The sequence below is a fragment of the Eptesicus fuscus genome, chromosome 7 (assembly GCF_027574615.1).
Source record: "Eptesicus fuscus isolate TK198812 chromosome 7, DD_ASM_mEF_20220401, whole genome shotgun sequence".
NCBI classification, from domain to species: domain Eukaryota; kingdom Metazoa; phylum Chordata; class Mammalia; order Chiroptera; family Vespertilionidae; genus Eptesicus; species Eptesicus fuscus.
In genome coordinates this window covers 13129065-13147504 of record NC_072479.1, presented here as the reverse complement: position 1 = coordinate 13147504, position 18440 = coordinate 13129065, and the positions used below count along the sequence as shown (strand labels likewise).

Below are 18440 nucleotides of genomic sequence, written 5' to 3'. Positions count from 1 at the left end.
ATTTTTCAATCTAGAATTTACTTTTACTTGGAGCCACAGCCATAGAAGATCGCCTTCAAGCAGGTGTTCCAGAAACCATAGCAAATCTGCTGAAGGCAGGAATTAAAATATGGGTGCTGACAGGAGACAAACAAGAAACTGCAATCAATATAGGTAATTAATTTAAAAGAATTCCCTGATGCTGGTTTTTGTGTTGTTTTTAAAGTGTCTTGTAGAAGCAATTAGGGGTTCCTCAAATGCATTGAAGATTATATTTCATAGAACTCTTCATCCTAAGCCAAGAAAATTTTACTGAAATCAAATGAAGATAGTCTTTGGAGCATTATCTACCCATTATAAACATTACAAATATTACATCTTTCTGAAAAGCATTAAACACAGTTACGTGGGATATAGAATTTACGAGTTAACAACTTTGATTTTATTATTGCCTTCTTCACAGAGTTATAGTCTAAGATACTAAGAGCATGTTTTCACTAAGTTTACATATGCAGTTATTTTATATAATTACTAGAGGCCATGCACCGGTGGGGTCCCTTGGCCTGGCCTGCACCCTCTCGCAATCTGGGACTCCTCGGGGGATGTAGGAGAGCCGGTTTTGGCCCGATCCCCACAGGCCAGGCCAAGGGACCTCTCTGGGTCCGAGGTGTGGGTGAAGCAGATTCAGGGCCAGCAGTGCCCCAGCAGCAACCTAACTCACGGCCAACTCTGGGAGGAATCTGGCTCCCTCTTCTCTTCTCTCCGGGTCTGGGGTGCGGGTGAACCAGATTCGGGGCGGACAGTGCCCTAGCAGCAACCTAACCCATGGCCAATTCCTTGAGGAATCGGGCTCCTTCCTCTACTGTTCAGAGCATCTTCCCCCTGGTGGTCATTGTGCATCATAGCTACCGGGCGAACGGTAGGATGGTTGGACGGTCGCTTAGGCTTTAATATATATCCTATCTAATAATAGACAAATATGCAAATTGACCATACCTCCGACACACCCACAAGCCACACCCATCATCCAATCAGAGCAAGTATGCAAATTAACCCAAACCAAGATGGCTACAGCCACAGAGAGCAAGGTTTCCTAGGTAACAGAGGAAGCCAAGCTTTCCGCCTGCCCTAGCCAGGCCTAAGCCTCCACTCAAGCTACAAAGTTTCAATTATAGAAGGTAAACAAATTCAAACAAATGGCGGCAGAATGGAGCTTGAGAGAGCAGGCCAGGGTTGCCGCCGGCAACAGGGGAAGCAAAGCTTTCCACACACCCTGGCCGGGCCCACCCGCTTAAGGCAACAAAGTTTCAATTATAACCCCAAAACAAATGGCTGCCAGCCTCTGAGGGAGCCCCAGGCTTGGCTCCGATCCAGGCTACAAAGTTTCAATTGTAGAAGGAAAATAAATTCCAGATACCAGGGCCTCTGCTTGGGTTGCCAGGGGGCGTGGCCGGCCTGCAAACCATCACAGGCCCCTCGCTCAGGCCGCCCCACACCCCAAGGGAACCTCCACCTGATCCCAGACGCCCTTCAGGGCAAACCAGCTGGCCCCCACCCCTGTACCAGGCCTCTATCCTATCTAATAAAAGAGTAATCTGCAGATTGATCATCACTGCAACACACAATATCGCTGCCCCCATGTGGTCAATGATCCTGCCCCCATGTGGACACAAGATGGCCACCACAAGATGGCCAGCAGGAGAGGGCAGTTGGGAGGCACCCGACCTGCAAGGGAGGGCAGTTGACAGGGACCACGCCTGCAAGGGAGGGCAGTTGGAGGTGATCAACCCTGCAGGAGAGGGCAGTTAGGGGTGACCAGACTGGCAGAGGAGGGAAGTTGGGGGCAAACAGGCTGGCAGCAGAGTGGTTAGGGGTGATCAGGCTGGCAGGCAGAAGCGGTTAGGGGCAATCAGGAAGGCAGGCAGGCAAGCAGTTGGGAGCCAGCAGTCCTGGATTGTGAGAGGGATGTCTGACTGCCCGTTTAGGCCTGATCCCACTGGGCCTAAACAGGCAGTCGGACATCCCTCAAGGGGTCCCATATTGGAGAGGGTACAGGCTGGGCTGAGGGACAACCCCCCTCCGTGCACGAATTTCGTGCACCGGGCCTCTAGTATATATATATATATATATATATATATATATATATATATATATATATATATATATATATAGTAGATAACCATTTTAATGATTTTATCAATTAATAGATTTTTCTAAGAGTCTTGTATTTTTCTTTTCCTCATCTGAGTTGGCAACCTCTTTGGTTGCTAAGTTATACAGAAAGGAAAATTGAAGAAAAGAAATTTAAGTACAAATAACTCTATCAGTGTTCAAGAGGTACATTTTAAGTCTGAAAAGGAATTGAAACTAGTAATTAAAAAATTAGTTTTAATTATTTGAATTATTTTTAAATTATCTGGTATTTCTGTCACCATTATGGTGTAAAAAGCTGTGGTGTATATGTGATAAAATGAATATATGAGGACTACATAACTTATAATGTATTTATGGATCTTTGTCACAGATCACTTTAGAAAGAAGCATACTAGAACATCTGAATTGTTGTCCTGTTTGGAGTAGTCTTTCTGGTGTCCCTTTCCCTAAACCTTCATTTTTGAATTAGCTCCATCTCTTAGATAACCTCAGTTGTAGACAATACTTACCATATTGAGTGAATTTCATCTCTTTAAAATTTTTATTTATTTTTTATTGATTTAAGAGAGAGAGAGAGAGGAAAAGAGAGGGATCGTGTGCCCCGTCTGGGAATCAAACTATCAACCCTTTGGTGCATGGGACATACTCAACCAACTGAGCCACCCAGCCAAATCTCATCTCTTTTTTTAAATAGACAAAAACCATTTAATAATTTCTTCTCAAGGATATAGCTAATCAAATGCAATTTGAACTCCCAACCAGCTGAAAATAAAGTCACAGAACAGTAACATGTGATTCATGAGCAGCCTCTGAAGCATTAGTGATAGATGTCTCTCAAATGCAAGTTTTTGGAGAATAGTGTGATGAAGTTTCTGTGAAGGCCCATTACTACTACTAAAAAATAAAAACCTATTTATTATAACCTTTTGGTGATATTGTAACATTTTTATAAATGAAGGATAATACGTTGGCTTTTGGTATAATGTCCCTCTCTATATGTATATACACTGGCCCTTCAGGTATAATTTCCCATCTAAACTTGGCCTAAAGCACCTGCTATTGAATTATGGCTCCTGTTGTTCATACAGTGTACATAAAGTTGACTGCTGCCCAGAAATTCTTAGTTAAAATTTAGGGGTATGCCCTAGCTGGTTTGGTTCAGTGGATACAGTGTCAGCCTGCATACTGGAGGGTCCTGGGTTTGATTCCCGTCAAGGGCACATGCCTGGATTGCGGGCTCAATCCCCAGTGGGGGGCATGCAGGAGGCAGGTGATTCTCTCTCATCATTGATGTTTCTGTCTCTCTCCCTTCTCTCTGAAATTAATAAAAATATATTTTTAAAAATTTAGGGGTATATTTTCTGCTCTCCTAGAGCAATATGAAAGAAGTGGGTAACTCCCACAAGTTAAAATAGAACTGTAGTGATAAGCTTTTTTAATTTTCTAGATCTTGAGAATTTCTGTTAGACTAACAAGCCTTTTTATGTCCCTAAATCCAGACTTAATTTCCACAGCCAGATCATCCTGCCCTTGGGAGTACACATGTCCCTCTTCCTGCTTGCTCCTTTTGTTTATTGCAGCTCATCAGAGTCTAGCCAAGTTTGGAATAAATACAAATAAAAGCAAAGGGCTGCAAATCAACCCAGAAACACAAATGGCTTCTTATTCTGAGGAAGACTTTACTTGCACACAATGAGGCTTCTCTGAACCTTATGAGATAATTGATACCTATCCAGTTTTTACAAATAACAATTGTATGATTTTGTGTGTGTTTTTCAAAGAATGTATAACAACATTTGTAGCTTGGGTTCCAGAACACTCACATCCATAAGATACTTTAAAATAGATAGTTTTTAGCTAATTTTCAAGACTACTATGCCTCCTACTTATAAGCTGATGACTTTGCCAAAGTCTTATATTTCTCCTGGAGCTTGTCTCTACTTACATTTGTGCTAGTGTGTTAGTTGAATTCAAAAATCTCTTAGGTGTCACGAAGTAGGCTTGTAACAGCTCAGGCACTGATGTACTTTGGAGAAACTATGTCTGAATTATTTTTTCACTTTGTATTCAGAACTCAAGTTAGTAACCCTGGGCGATATTGAGAGATTAAATGTCATTTTCTGACTTAGGGTATCTGTTGAGCCTGCACATGTTACTGAATGTGTAGACATCCAGTCATTTTATTAGACTCTCTTGTGTCAGATCACAGATAACAGCTACATGTAGCACAAGGTCATGCTCCAGATAGTCTGGGTTGTAAACCTGTGTTCTAACCTAACCCTAACCTTAACCCTAACCATTGGTAACATGAACCATTATTGATCTGTCTCTTATTATACTGACTGGATATTCTGTACATTTTTGTACATTCTATGTGCATCTATGGTACCCGGGAGATATTTGGGAGGAAGATCAGTGTCTAGTAGACATACCTCTAGATGAAGTCAGGAAAAGAGAACAAATGAATAGTGTCTGCTGAGTGTCAGGCTCTGTGCTGGGCATGCTTTCTGGACACGATTTTCAGTCTTTACTCATGAACAGTCTTAAGCTCAAGGGGGAAATTCAGAGTTTATAGAGATTTCACTCTACTTAATGACCAAGCAAATACTGGGTCTCAGGGCTCTTGACTTCTGATGCAGGGATCATTTTAAACAGATTCATAAGGTTTTGCAAAATCTGTTCCCTGAAATTTGAGTTAGCTGACAGGAGGCGAAGGGTAGTATATTTTATTCATTTGAAGATGCACATTGTTTTTATATTTTAACATCTCTAAAATTGGGATGTCTTAATGATTTTCAACTCTTAAAATTTTAAGGCAACATGTCCTTAGCAGTACATGTAGTCAGAGTTCATATTTAGAGACTGGAAGCCCAATGCACGAAATTCGTACAAGAGTAGGCCTTCCTTCCCCTGGCTGCCAGCATCGGCTTCCCTCTGGCACCCGGGACCCGGGCTTCCCTCCCAGAGGGAGACCCCGCCCACCCACTACAGCCTGCCTCCCTCTTTGGGGCGATCATGGAGGCCACCCCCTGCCCCCTGATTGATTGCCCCACCGGCAGGTGGCCTGGGCCTCCCTCTGCAGGGAGATCATGAGATGATGGCTAGGCCCCTGACCAATCGCATCTTACCCCCTTGGCTGGCCTGGCACCAGTGGGTGTCATAGCATGGTCCCAGATGGTCATCTGGATGGTCATTCCACTGTTCGGCCGTTCGGTCGATTTGCATATCACACTTTTACTAGGTGTACCAATTAATAATGCGGATTTTTTCAATAGATGGAGTTACACATATGTTGATATATATGCGATTTTATATGTATGCTATTTTGTTGTGTTGACAACAACCTTCAAAACTTCATATGTCAAATTTGCTGAAGGTGTTATTAACATCATAGATATTTTTATGCTTAAAAATGTCAAATTTCGTGCCAAAAAAAGAGCATTTGCAGGAAGTTTTAAATCATTACTTTATTTTGAAGAAAAAGTTATTGCATACTTTGGAAGCTTATGGTGAACATGCTCCATCTCAAGATACTTGTGAACGCTGGTTTAAATGCTTTAAAAGTGATAATTTCGATGTGAAAGACTAAGAACGTCCAGGTCAACCAAAAAAGTTTGAAGACCAACAATTACAAGCATTATTGGATGAAGATGTGTGTCAAACTCAAAAACAACTTGCAGAAAGATTAAACGTTGCTCAGCAAACAATTTCTGTCGTTTACAAGCAATGGGAAAGATTTTAAAGGAAAGAAAATGGGTGCCACATCAACTGAACGAAAGACAAATGGAAAACCGAAAAGTCATCAGTAAAATGTTGCTTCAACGGCACAAAAGAAAGTCTTTTTTGCATCGAATTGTGACTGGTGATGAAAAGTGGATTTATTTTGAGAACCCAAACCTACAAAATCATGGGTTGATCCAGGTCAACCATCAACATCGACTGCAAGGCTAAATCGCTTCGGAAAGAAGACAATGCTCTGTGTTTGGTGGGATCAGGAAGGTGTGGTGTATTATGAGCTTCTAAAACCAGGTGAAACTGTTAATACTGAACACTATCGAAAACAAACAATCAGTTTGAACCATGTTTTGATTGTGAAATGACCAGAATGGGCCAGAAGACACAGCTAAGTAATTTTGCTTCATGATAACGCACCATCACACACTTCAAAACCAGTTAAAGACACGTTAAAAGATCTTGCCTGGGAAGTATTAACCCACCCGCTATATTCACCAGACCTTGCTCCTTCAGATTACCATTTGTTCTGATCGATGGCACACGCACTTTCTGAGCAGCACTTCAAAACGTACGAAGAAGTGGAAAATTGAGTCTCTGAATGGTTTGCCTCAAAACAAGAAAAGTTCTAATGGGACGGTATCCACAAATTACCTGAAAGATGGGGGAAATGTGTAGCTAGTGATGGACGTTACTTTGAATAAAGCACTTTTGATGTTTCTCTTGAAATTATCGTGTTTTCTTTGATTACAAAATCCGCATTATTAACTGGTACACCTAGAATTATATAGGATGACATATGTTTGAGTTCTTGGCTCTTTTTAGTATTTGATCTACCTTTTATTCATAGTTTGATAACTTATTTTAGTTCATGCCTGGAAAATAAATATACTTAGTCAAATTAAGTTCCAGTATATTTGTGTCTCCTATGAGACAGTGAGTATTATGTAGATAGACAGTCATCTTGCCTGTAGGTTGTAGGTAGTTTAGAACTGGCACAATGCCAGACCCCTGCTGTGCCGTGCTTGCATTTATGCTAACTAGCTGTGGTTCAAGGAGTTGGCAATTTTCTATTTTAGCTTAAAAGTTTGGCATCAGCTAGTCTAAAGTGAAATCTCAAATGTAGCCTTTGTGAATTGTGTAGTCGTCATTTCCTTATTACCAATGGATAAAACATCTATTAAAATGTTAGGCAATAGATGTGAAGTTTTCAGAATCTGTAATTTGTTTCTAGTGCATGTGGGATGAGTGAGAACAAAATCCTACTGTGTATTTATAGTCAGAAAGTTGGAAATCGCTTTCATTCTCATCCATGTCTGAGTTGGAATTGCCCTCTGCATTTTGCTCCTCCTCGTTTGATACTTTTAAACCACTTCTTATAGTCTTAGTAGTTTAATTTTTTTTAATGTGAGTAAATATGGTGCTTGCCCATCCTGTGATGGCCTGTAGATTGCCTTGCCCATTAAAAGGAAAACAAATCCCCTTCTCAGGGGAAGCTGGACATTATTTGTGGCATTCACAATCTGAGTGTTGTTTTCCCCAGGAAAGTCAGATGTGTTATTTTTTTGGTTATCTGCAGCTAGCATTGTTGCCTGATGTTCTGCTCTCAACCTGGGGAACTTACTTTCTCTACTAAGGGGATGAGTTAACTGTGAGACAAATTAAAGAGTGACACAGATGAGAAAGTAGTAATTGTACAATGTAGGTGTTAAGCATGGCTGGTGTTAATAATAGTTACTCAGTAAATGTTAGCTATAATGTGCCAAATACTGTGCTACATAAGTTTCCTATTTAATTCCCTTTGAGATTGGCATTATCCCCTTTTCAAAGATAGAACTGAGGCATAGAATTATCAAACAACTTAGCCTAGGTCACAGAGATGTGAGAGTGCTGAAAATCTGAGCACATGATCGCCACACTTGATATTCACTTCCCAGAAGGAAAAATATTTGAGCTTCACAGGGAAGGCTTCACAGATGAGATAGGATTAAAACTTGAGCCTTCAAGAGTTTGTTGAAGAGGAAAAAGAAATAGACTGAGCACAGAATGAATGGGTCACGATAGGCCAGTTCAGGGAGAAGGCCACACGGCAAGGCTGAGTGTGTGCCTACTTGTGATGGAACATCCCTGGGAAAGGTGGGAAGGGTCTGGAGGGAAAGGTGCCCAGGTGCGGTTCTATGGGCAAGTCCTTGGCTTCGTCATTTAGATGAAGGACTCCATACCGAGCCTCTGTGGCCCCATCTGGAGTAGTAAAGTTTTATCCTCCATTCCTGTTGTCTGACAATATGCTCCATACACTCACACTCAAATAATGATTGACCACTTTCTCCGTGAAAATATTTAGAGGCAGCAACACACTTGGTGAGGGTTTGGAACCACGTTGAATCCCAAAAGTGCCCAGCTTGATTGATCTTAGGATGTATGGTCAGGAAGGATAAATTGTTCCTTACCCTTCCAAAACTGTAACCAAAACAAGTGGATTTGGATATCTTTAATAATATGAGCTTGCCTCAGAAAAAGAGATACTGATGCAAAAACAGAAATTTGGTTTGGTAATATTTTCTAGTGTGAATTGTTATTTTATTGTCTTAAAATCAAGTCCTTCTCTAAGTACCATAGACTGTACTATTTTGATTTCTCTGAATGCTGATTTTACTCAGGTAGTTGAAAGACTAAGACCTTTGTGGTGTGCATTCGTTTCGGCTGTAATAAAAAGTGAAACCCCAGAGGTTCTGTCTCAGTCATTTTATGGTCGTCTTGTTAGACTGCGAGATTAAAGAACTAGATCTCAATTTACAAGTGTGGATTGACATTTCATACCTGGCTCTTCTCCAAGAGTTGATCTCATTTTATCCAAAAACATTAGAAATCAAGCACTCCAAACCTGGATTGACATAATTTGATTTGCCACATTAGCTAAGTCACAATTAACTATGTTAAACTTCCATGGTCTGTCTAGAGCAGTGGTCGGCAAGCTCATTAGTCAACAGAGCCAAATATCAACAGGACAACGATTGAAATTTCTTTTGAGAGCCAAAATTTTTAAACTTAAACTATATAGGTAGGTACATTGTTATTAACTTAATTAGGGTACTCCTAAGCTGGCCTTTGCTAAAAACTCAAGGGGCCAAAGAGCCGCATGTGGCTCTCGAGCCGTAGTTTGCCAACCACTGGTCTAGAGCAAGTGTGCTGTGTGATAATTCTCTAAGCAAAATCTCACTTCATTTTCCAAATTTAAAAACCACCACCATCAACCTGTTACTTCTCTGAAACCTTTAGCTTTCTATATTAAAATTTATGAAAGTGTCAGTGGTTTTATTTATTGCCCTCTCCCTGCAATGGGTTAAAAAATACTTCACGTTTTCCCATAATGTCTTTGTGCAGCTTCAGTTGTCAAGTGGCATTTTGCTTAAATTGAAAAATATAGACTAAAGCAGCAAGCTAGGGCTTAAAAATTATAGCTCACTTCTGCAGCTGTTGCTTAAATAAAGAACTACCAGCAAACCCTTTTGCATCAGTTATACTAAATTTGTAACAGTCCATATTGCATAAAGTTGCTGGAAGTCTCTGGGGATAAAGAAGGAGTAAGCCTAACATAGAGGGAAGTGATTAAGGTTGCAATATCCCCTTTTGTGTATGAAAATAAAATATAGACCTCCCTTCTGGACCTAATCTAAGACTTTATAGGAAGGAGGACTAAATTTGTAAAATTTTAACAGGAAACAAAGAGTTCAATTATTTTAGTCCTACCATGCAGAAATTTTTCTGGCATGCTGGGAAGTTCTCATTTTTACTCATCACTATTGTTAAAATATAGACATGAATGAATTTGAAAATGCATAGAAGATTGTTTCATGTTTTCTTCCTTTTTTGTTTGTTTTGTTTTAGAGGTTTAGCAGGTATTAGCCCATGTGGTATTATGATTTTAAACTATTCAGTTTGTTTCAATTTTTAAAATAATATGTGGTGGTCTTAATAAGCGAAATAACCTCATTTCCTTGAGATAACTATTGTTAACAGCCTGGGATATATTTTTATGGCATTGCCTTAAAAAAATAACAGTTGGGTTAAAAGGCATAATTTTGTGCTTTAAAATTTGTGTTCTGCGGTGATTTATAAAATATCCCTCTCAAATGACAGTGAAGGATATACTTTGTATATTCCCAAATAAACAAACAAAAATATTTGTCTTCCTCCAAAACAAACAAACAAACAAACAAACAAACAACAAGGTTTTTCTTGTTCTTAATTCTTCCCTGTCTTGAATTAAATTGTGTGCCTTTTAGCAGGGTTTCCTTAAGATGAAAAAAGACCTGCAGAGGAGACTTGGGCATGCACACGCAGCGGTGCTGTAACATGTCCATTATTCAATGCCTGTCTCCTTCTCTAGTTAAATGTAGCACCTGTGGGGAGGGTATTTCAGCTGTTGTGCAAAGGAGAGTCCTGGCCCCACTTTGCTTTAGGACCAGCATTGCTTAAGGCTTCTCCTCCTCCTCCTCCTCCTCCTCCTCCTCCTCCTCCTCCTCCTCCTCCTCCTCCCTTCCTCCTCCTCCTCCTCCTCTTCCTCCTTCTCTTCCTCCTCCTCCTCCTTCTCCTTCCTCCTCCTCCTCCTCTTCCTTCTCCTTCTCTTCCTCCTCCTCCTCCTCCTCCTCCTCCTCCTCCTCCCTTCCTCCTCCTCCTCCTCCTCTTCCTCTCCCCCCCCCTTTCTCCCCCTCCCCCTCCATTTCCTTCTCCTTCTCCTTCTTCTCCTTCCCCTTCCCCTTTCCCTTCCTCTGATGAGAATCATTGATTGGCTCTCTTGCATGCCCCCTATTGGGGATCAAGCCCACAATCTGGCCATGTGCCCTGACCTGGAATCAAACTGTGACCTCCTGGTTCATACATCGATGCTCAACCACTGAGCCACACCAGCTGGGCAAGGCCCTTTCTTGAGATTATCGCATATGTACTTGCTGCAAGGTTGAAATTCTATGTGCTGATGATTTGTTTCATTTTCATAAATCATTGCTCCGTTAGCTTAAGGTACCGAGAAAGAAGTGGTTGTGAGGGCCAGTTTTCTAAGTGGAAGGCATCTTTTCTTGTCCTTTCTCAATGAGATAAAATGAGAGGAGGATTGGTGACAATCACATGTGGATGCCAGCTCTCTCTCAGGGTGCACTGAGAGGGTGGAGGGTGATTGCAAAGAAGGGCTAGGGTTCTGATCCTGGGGTTTGCTGGAGCCGCCTGCTCCCAGAGTGTGTGGATTAGAAGGGGAGGAGTCTGGAGAGGCCCTAACTGGGTGTGTGGTGTGGCAGAGTGTCTCCAGCTGTCCTGAGTGGACTGCAAAGCCCGAGGAGGAAAGAGCCTCATAGGAAATATGTGCACCTTCTAGGGGGAGAAATGGAAAAGACTCTCTTGGATCATTTATACAGATAACTTTATATAAAAATGTGATAGGAATTGTTGAAAAGAATTAATATTGGAAGACTTTTGTTCCAAAACAAACTTCTTTTTAAAACCCAGGTTTAATTCTTGAAATGGAGATTGCTTTAACCATTTGGTAGGAAAAGTGACTTTCTCAATGTAGAACGGTGTATCTTTGAAATATGTTATGAGAATTACCTCCTTTTTAAAAAGCAGATGAGGGATCTCGATATGATGATAGGCAAGTTCATGTTGATATAGGGGCACCGTTAGATTTTATTTGTCTCCCTAATGTGTTTGCTATTATTTTAGATAGCCCAAGGCTTATGCTAATGTTATACAAGGATAAGGATAAAGACAAATCTGCAGAAAATTGACAAGTATTTATTTTAGCCATTAGTTTTGAAGACCTTCTCAATCATTTCTGTTCAAACTGCCTGCAAGAATCAAAATCAATTTAAACTTACTTTTCTACCCCTTACTTTTGCCCAGTTCTTCTGTATGAACCGATAGCTTTAAAGTGGTGATAAGAAAGATATACGAAGGGAGCCTGAATTCAAACAACCATTGAAAAATGTTTAGTTCATGGAAGGAATGATAAATTCACACGTGTTGTCCTTTCTTTTACTTAGGATATTCCTGCCGGTTGGTATCACAGAATATGGCCCTCATCCTATTGAAGGAGGATTCTTTGGATGTAAGTAGTTTTGCAAAGGTTGCATTTGACGTAACTGTATTAAACTTTGTTTCTACTATGACTGATTATCTAGGTTTATTTTTTTACTAAATTATTGTAAAACTGTGTTTCTGTTTTTACGAATGAATGTTATAAAGTCATATCTTTAAATGTCAAAATAGTAAGCTTAGAACATTGCTACATGATAATACTTAATATCTTACTCACCCAGAATTGTTCATTTAAAATGGGGTAGTTTTAATCTGGTTTAACTTCCTGTTATTATTTACTAGGGGCCCAGTGCACGAATTCGTGGACCTTGAAAGGAGCAGATGACAGGATTAGTTACTATTTTAAGTGGATGGGGTATGATACAGAGAGTTCTGTACTTACAAATTGGTGAGGCTATGGATCCTACCATGAGGCTGTGGTAGGCACAGGGGCGGGTCTCGGCCCATCCTCTGCTTCCCTGCCCGGCCCTTCCCGCCACGGCCCCTAGTCCCCTGTCTGCTGGCAGCCCACTCCTGCCACAGCCGCTCCCACCTGCTGACAGTGCCAAGTGATTGGGGCCAGCGCTGGGCGCTGGCAGTGGGTGCGAGTGGTGGCTCCAGCGCCAGCAGCAGGTGTAAGTGGGGCCAGAGCTGGCAGCAGGTGCGAGCGCCCAGCGGGACTGCGGCATGCAGGAGGCAAAGAATTTTCAGTAACCACCAGGGGCTCGCCCCGATGACAGCTACTAGCGCCCCAACTTGGTCTGGTGCCCCCGCTCACCTGCTTCACCATCCTGCCACAGCCGACACCCGCCATGTTCTGTGCATGTCCCCTGGTTGTCAGTGCACATCATAGCGACTGGTTGTTTGGTTATTCTGGTTGTTCCACCATTCGGTCTATTCGCATATTAGCCTTTTATTATATAGGATGTTAAGTGTGATAGTTACCTCCAGTGTTGGTTACTAAGGAGACTTGTGCAATTTTCTTTCTGATAAAGAAACGCGAAAATAAAGATAATATTCAAGTGTCAGGAGTTGTTTAAATTTATATAGTAATAAGATACATATGCAATTAATGCCCTGACATCCAGTGCCACCAGCTCATACAGAATTGGATGGCATGGTTCTCTGAGCGTTTTACACTTGTGCCCACCCCATCATGGCCTAAAGCCACTGCTGAGACCAGGGGTAGGAGCTGGTTTGAGGGTAACCAGTGATTTGGGAAGCGGTTTGATATGAAGATATGAGCTAAAAAACGAGATTTATTTGTTAGGACTTTTAACAAGGGCATGTTACTGGCAGGCACCCACAGCCACAATCCCAGTCAGAATATTTAAATGGCAACGCTGGGAGCAGATGACAGGATTAGTTACCATTTTAAATGGAGGGGTATAATACAGAGATTTCTGTACTTACAAATTGGTGAGGCTATGGATCCTACTGTGAAGGCCAAGGCATTGCCTACCTGTTCAGGACTCCAAAGGCATGATGGGGGAGAGTCTATGTGCTTCCAAGGCACCATTGCCACGGTACCACCCCTCTGGCTTGAGAGCTCCAGGATTTATCTCACTGTGCCTCTTATCCTTTTGTGTCTCTACCAGCAAGAAGCCCAGGACTCTCAGGTCATCCCTCAGGTCCTGGACTCTAATTCCCACATGCTCTGGGCTGGTGAGGAACCTTTCCTCTATCTGAGAGTTCCCTTCGCTCCAGCACTCCCTATCCCACTTGCCTTTATTTTCTCCATAGAACTTTTCATCTTTGGAAATAATATATATTATTAATATACTAGTATATTTACTATAGATAAAATATGTAATAATAATATAATGTATATTATTATTTAATGTGAGATATAAGAAGGTAACCAGATTTACCTCATAACCATTTTTAACTGTACTGTTCAGTGGTATTAAATGTGTTCATATTGTACACCATCACCACCATCAATCTACAGAACTCTTCTTATCTTGCAAAACTGAAACTCTGTACCCCTTAAACAATAACCCCCAATTCCTACCCCTCAATCCCTGGTACCGTCATTGTAATTTCTGTCTCTATGAATCTGACTATTCTAAGTACCTCATATCAGTGAAATCATAGAGTATTTGTCTTTTTGTGTCTGGCTTATTTCACTCTGCAAAATGTCCTCAAGCTCTATCCATGTTGAAGCATGCATCAGAATTTGCTTTTTTTATAAAAGGCTTAATATGTATGTACTGCATTTTGTTTATCCAATTATTTGTTGATGGACACTTGGGTTGCTTGCCCAACATTATTCACAATTGGGCAATTGTGAATAATGTTGCTATGAAGATGGGCGACAAATATCTTTTTGAGATCCTTCAATTTTTTTTGGCTATACTATCCCAGAAGTGGAATTGCTGGATCATATGGTGATTTTATGTTTAACTCTTTGAGGAACTACCACACGATTTTCTACAACTGTTATTTTTTTACATTCCCACTAAAAGTACACACATGTTTCAGTTTCTCCACATCATCACCAACACTGTTATTTTCTTTTATTAAAACGTTTTCAATTTTTTTAATGGTAGCATTCTGATGGGTATGAGGTAATATCTCATGGTGGTTTTGATTTGCATTTCCCTACTAATTAGTGATGTTGAGCATCTTTTCAGGTGTTTATTGAGTATCTATATATCATCTTAGGAGAAATAGTCAATCCTTTGCCCATTTTAAAATGAGGTTGTTTGGGGTGTTTTTGTTCTTGTGAAATACTTTCTATTTTGTCTGTCTCCCTCTAATTCCTTAGAACTTAACGTCCATGGAGCAAAAGTCTGATTTGTTTTTAAGCTGGGCATTTCTACCTTAAAGATAGCTTTGCACAAATTAGGTACTCAGTAAATGTTTGACTGAGTGAATGAACAAACTTAAGATAATTTTCCAGTTACCAATTAGAACTGCGATTTAAAAGTCAGGCTGATGAGGCAATGGCTAAAGTTGCCATGATGGGCAAGTACAAGCTGGCATTGGGAGGGAGGAAGCCAAAACAGCACATGGGCAGACAGGAGAGTGGCGTGCTGTGCAGAGAAATGCCCAGACCCCTTGGATGAATCCACATAGTGTGTGTGCACACCCAGGGTGTCTGCACCTGGAGCCCCCTTGTTTCCTGGTGATTTCCAGTTCTGAGGCATCCACAGTCTTAAAAAAAACTTTTTTTTTTTTTTTCGTGGAAGTGACTCAGAAGTGAGCCTTTATCTTTCTTTTATACTAGAAATGGACTTGAAGTCTGCATAGCAGTATAAAACTTACAGTACAGATTGAGATATTTGGTTTATCTTGGCTAAGGGGTGATTAGTGAAGCCAAACAGGTTATATGGGTGTGCCTGACTTCCCTGTAACCTGTTAAGAATGCTTTCTTTCTTGACCAGTTTCGAACATCTTTTGGTATAATGACTTTAATGTACTAGGCATCTGTTGGGCAGAGGTGCAATTTCTAAGGACTGTTTTTGCTCTGAACTCGAAGCGGCACTCCATGTTTCTAAACAGAGTCCTCCTCTCCCGCTTACACCTCCTCTTTCCTACGCCTTCCCTCTCATTCTTCAGTTGGGTTAAAGGCATTCCTGTTCTCATTAGAATTTCACTTGCTAGGTGTGGAAGAAAAGCAAAGTGCTAGACAATGAATTAGATATATAGTAAATTCTGGCAGAGCTCCCATTTGTAACGTTGCTGGGCTCTGATGATAAAGCAAGGAAAACTGAGACGAAGGAAGTGGCCCAAGAATTAGAAGCATCGGGCCTTGCTTCCCTTACTTCGTGTCTCATGTACCTGTGAGGGGAATTAAGGGGCTTACCTCAGTACTCAGAGCGGGCATTTGTCACCCTCACTTGACCAGTAAGTATGTCCAGGCTAGGACTCCCAAGTGCTTATAAACAATCAGGATTTACCCTCTGTTTTGAGTTTTTCAGCTGTTGCCAAAATATGGGTAGGAGGAGGGAAGCATGGAGTTCCACATGTAAGAAGGGTTAACGCTGGGGCCCTCACTCTTTTGTTTGCTTTTAGCCCATTGTAAAACATTGAGATTTAGGTGTCCTGGTTAAATGGATCTATGGACTATATTTAATTTTGGTTAAACTGACTCCTAAGATACTGGCTTAAAAGGATTCTTTTTTTTTTTTTTTTTTAAGGAATTGAGATAACAACAATAGTGTAAGCAGAAGCTACAACAATATGGCATTGCTTGACCTGTGTGCTAGTTCAAGCTTTCCTTCTGCTACTTGATGAGTTAAAACAATGCTCAGATCTGACAGGTTAAACAAATTTCAAAATTACCCGCAGGCTGTTATCATTAATCATGAATCCTTCCCTAGGTGTAAATGGTATCTTCAAATATAAGATGTGGTAATATGAAACCATCTCACAATTGGTGAGACTTTAAAACTAAAAATCCTAAGTATGAGAATAAAAATCAACAGTTTTATCAGCAATTTATAAAAAACATGAAAATTCAAGTCAGCTACTGTTTAAGTTTCACAAAACCTACTGTTAGCTGTTGAATAATAAACATCTTTTGATATTTGTTAGTAAAAGACAATAAGTGCCAAACCATTTGGGGAGCACTTGTTTTCCTGCTGTAATAATATAAAGAAAATAACATGGTAACACCAAAAATTTATATAAATGTATATGAATAAGAGATCTATAGAAAACCTTGCTAGAATTTTCTAAGAAACTATTGGCTGAGCAAATTATGAAATATAGGAGATTTGTAACATATTTGGATAGAAGAATAGCTGTTTCTAATGCGTTAACTTAGGCCTTAGGGCATACGTCATCGATTGTCAACCGGTGTGCCACAAGAATTTTTAAAACATGCAATACCTGACTATTTATTCAGGAGCACTGACCTCTTTTCCCTTAGATTATAATAATAATTTAAAAAAGAGACAACAAACAATACAACAGCTGTCCAAAATTATACCTTTTTTTTGTCAGATCAGAAAAAATATAATATTTTGGCGTGCCACAGGATTTTAGTAATTAGTTTATGTGTGCCATGAGATGAAAAAGGTTGAAAATTGCTGGAACACACACACACACACACACACACACACACACACACTCACACTACTATTTTTGCTGAGTCATCTAAAGAAAGATGCATTGGTAAGGGTAAATGTGTTCTAAGCAAAATATTAGCTCTTTAACATAAAATGTTTTATGAAATAAGTATGTGATCACTGGTGGAAAGGCTTCTTAGGAATAAAAACAAAATCTTGTAAAATTTATTAAGAACACCTGTGGCAGAGACGATGTTTCCCAGCTTCTCTGTGGCTGGATGTGGCCGTGAGATTTAATCCTCACTGGTGGAATGTGAGTAGAAGCGAGGTGGGAAATTTCTGCATTACCCATTGAAAAATAGGCCTCTTGTCCTGGTTTCTCGGCTCTTCCCATATGCTGGCTGGAAATGGCACAGCTGGAGCCACATTGGAAGTTATGGAACCGAGGCAACTCCACATCGAGGACAGTAGAGCTGCTTCACTACCTGAGGTCCCTGTATGACTGTGAGGAGCAGATTCTGCAGATTTCCTCTCTCTATGAAAAAGTTATATAGTTTTAAATATTGCATGGGGGGTGGGGGGAGTCTCTTAGTTTAGCTTCATACCCTACTAATAAAACAGGACCTGGCACTAAAGGTCATGTCTCCAGTATGGTGTAGGGCTATCCTCAGTGAGAGAGAGAGAGAGAGAGAGAGAGAGAGAGAGAGAGAAGAGAAGAAGAAGAAGAAGAAGAAGAAGAAGAAGAAGAAGAAGAAGAAGAAGAAGAAGAAGAAGAAGAAGAAGAAGAAGAAGAAGGAAGAGGAGGAGGAAGAGGAGGAGGAAGAGGAGGAGGAGGAGGAGGAGGAGGAGGAGGAGGAGGAGGAGAGAAGGAGCGTCCACTTCTGTTGTCAAAGGAGAGGGAATGGGATTTGGGGGTCATGGGATTTGGATCCATTCAAATTGATACAGGTGCCCCCATTCACATTCTCAAGGGCCTACTCATTTTCAGTCATTGTTCTAGCTCTCAGGGGAAGAGACCTGGTGAGACTGTGATTACAACATTCATTGAATTTTATGATGTGAGCATTTCCATTATCACCCACAGTTCCCTCGTTTCCCTTGATAGTCAACCCTCTTCATCCCTAAGCAACCACAGATCTACTTTCTATCAGGATGAGTTAAGTGTGCTTGTCTTAGAATTTCATGTGAATGAAACCAAGCAACAGATTCTATTTTTGTCTGACTTCTTTCATTCAACATAGTTATTTTGATAGTCATCTGTGTTGCTGCATGTATCATTAGTTCATTCCTTCTTGCTGAGTAGTATTACATTGTATGGTTGTACCACAATTTATTTAATCATTCACCTGTTGAGGGACATTTCAATGATTTCCAACTTGGGGATATTATGAGAAAAGCTTCTGTGAGCCTTTTCTTGTACAGTTTATGGGTGGACACACGTTTTTATTTCTCTTAGATACGTAGTAGTGGCATTGTTCTAAGCTGATA

At 40.7% G+C, this 18440-nt stretch overlaps 1 protein-coding gene across 1 annotated transcript in view; it reads left to right on the top strand.

The window, feature by feature from the left end:
• ATP8A2 (ATPase phospholipid transporting 8A2) overlaps positions 1 to 18440 on the top strand; it is a 528491-nt gene that overhangs the window by 86504 nt on the left and 423547 nt on the right. The window contains exons 21-22 of the mRNA XM_054719729.1: positions 15 to 153; positions 11901 to 11965. Of these exons, the coding sequence (XP_054575704.1) occupies positions 15 to 153; positions 11901 to 11965 (204 nt within the window). The remainder of the gene's footprint in view (positions 1 to 14; positions 154 to 11900; positions 11966 to 18440) is intronic.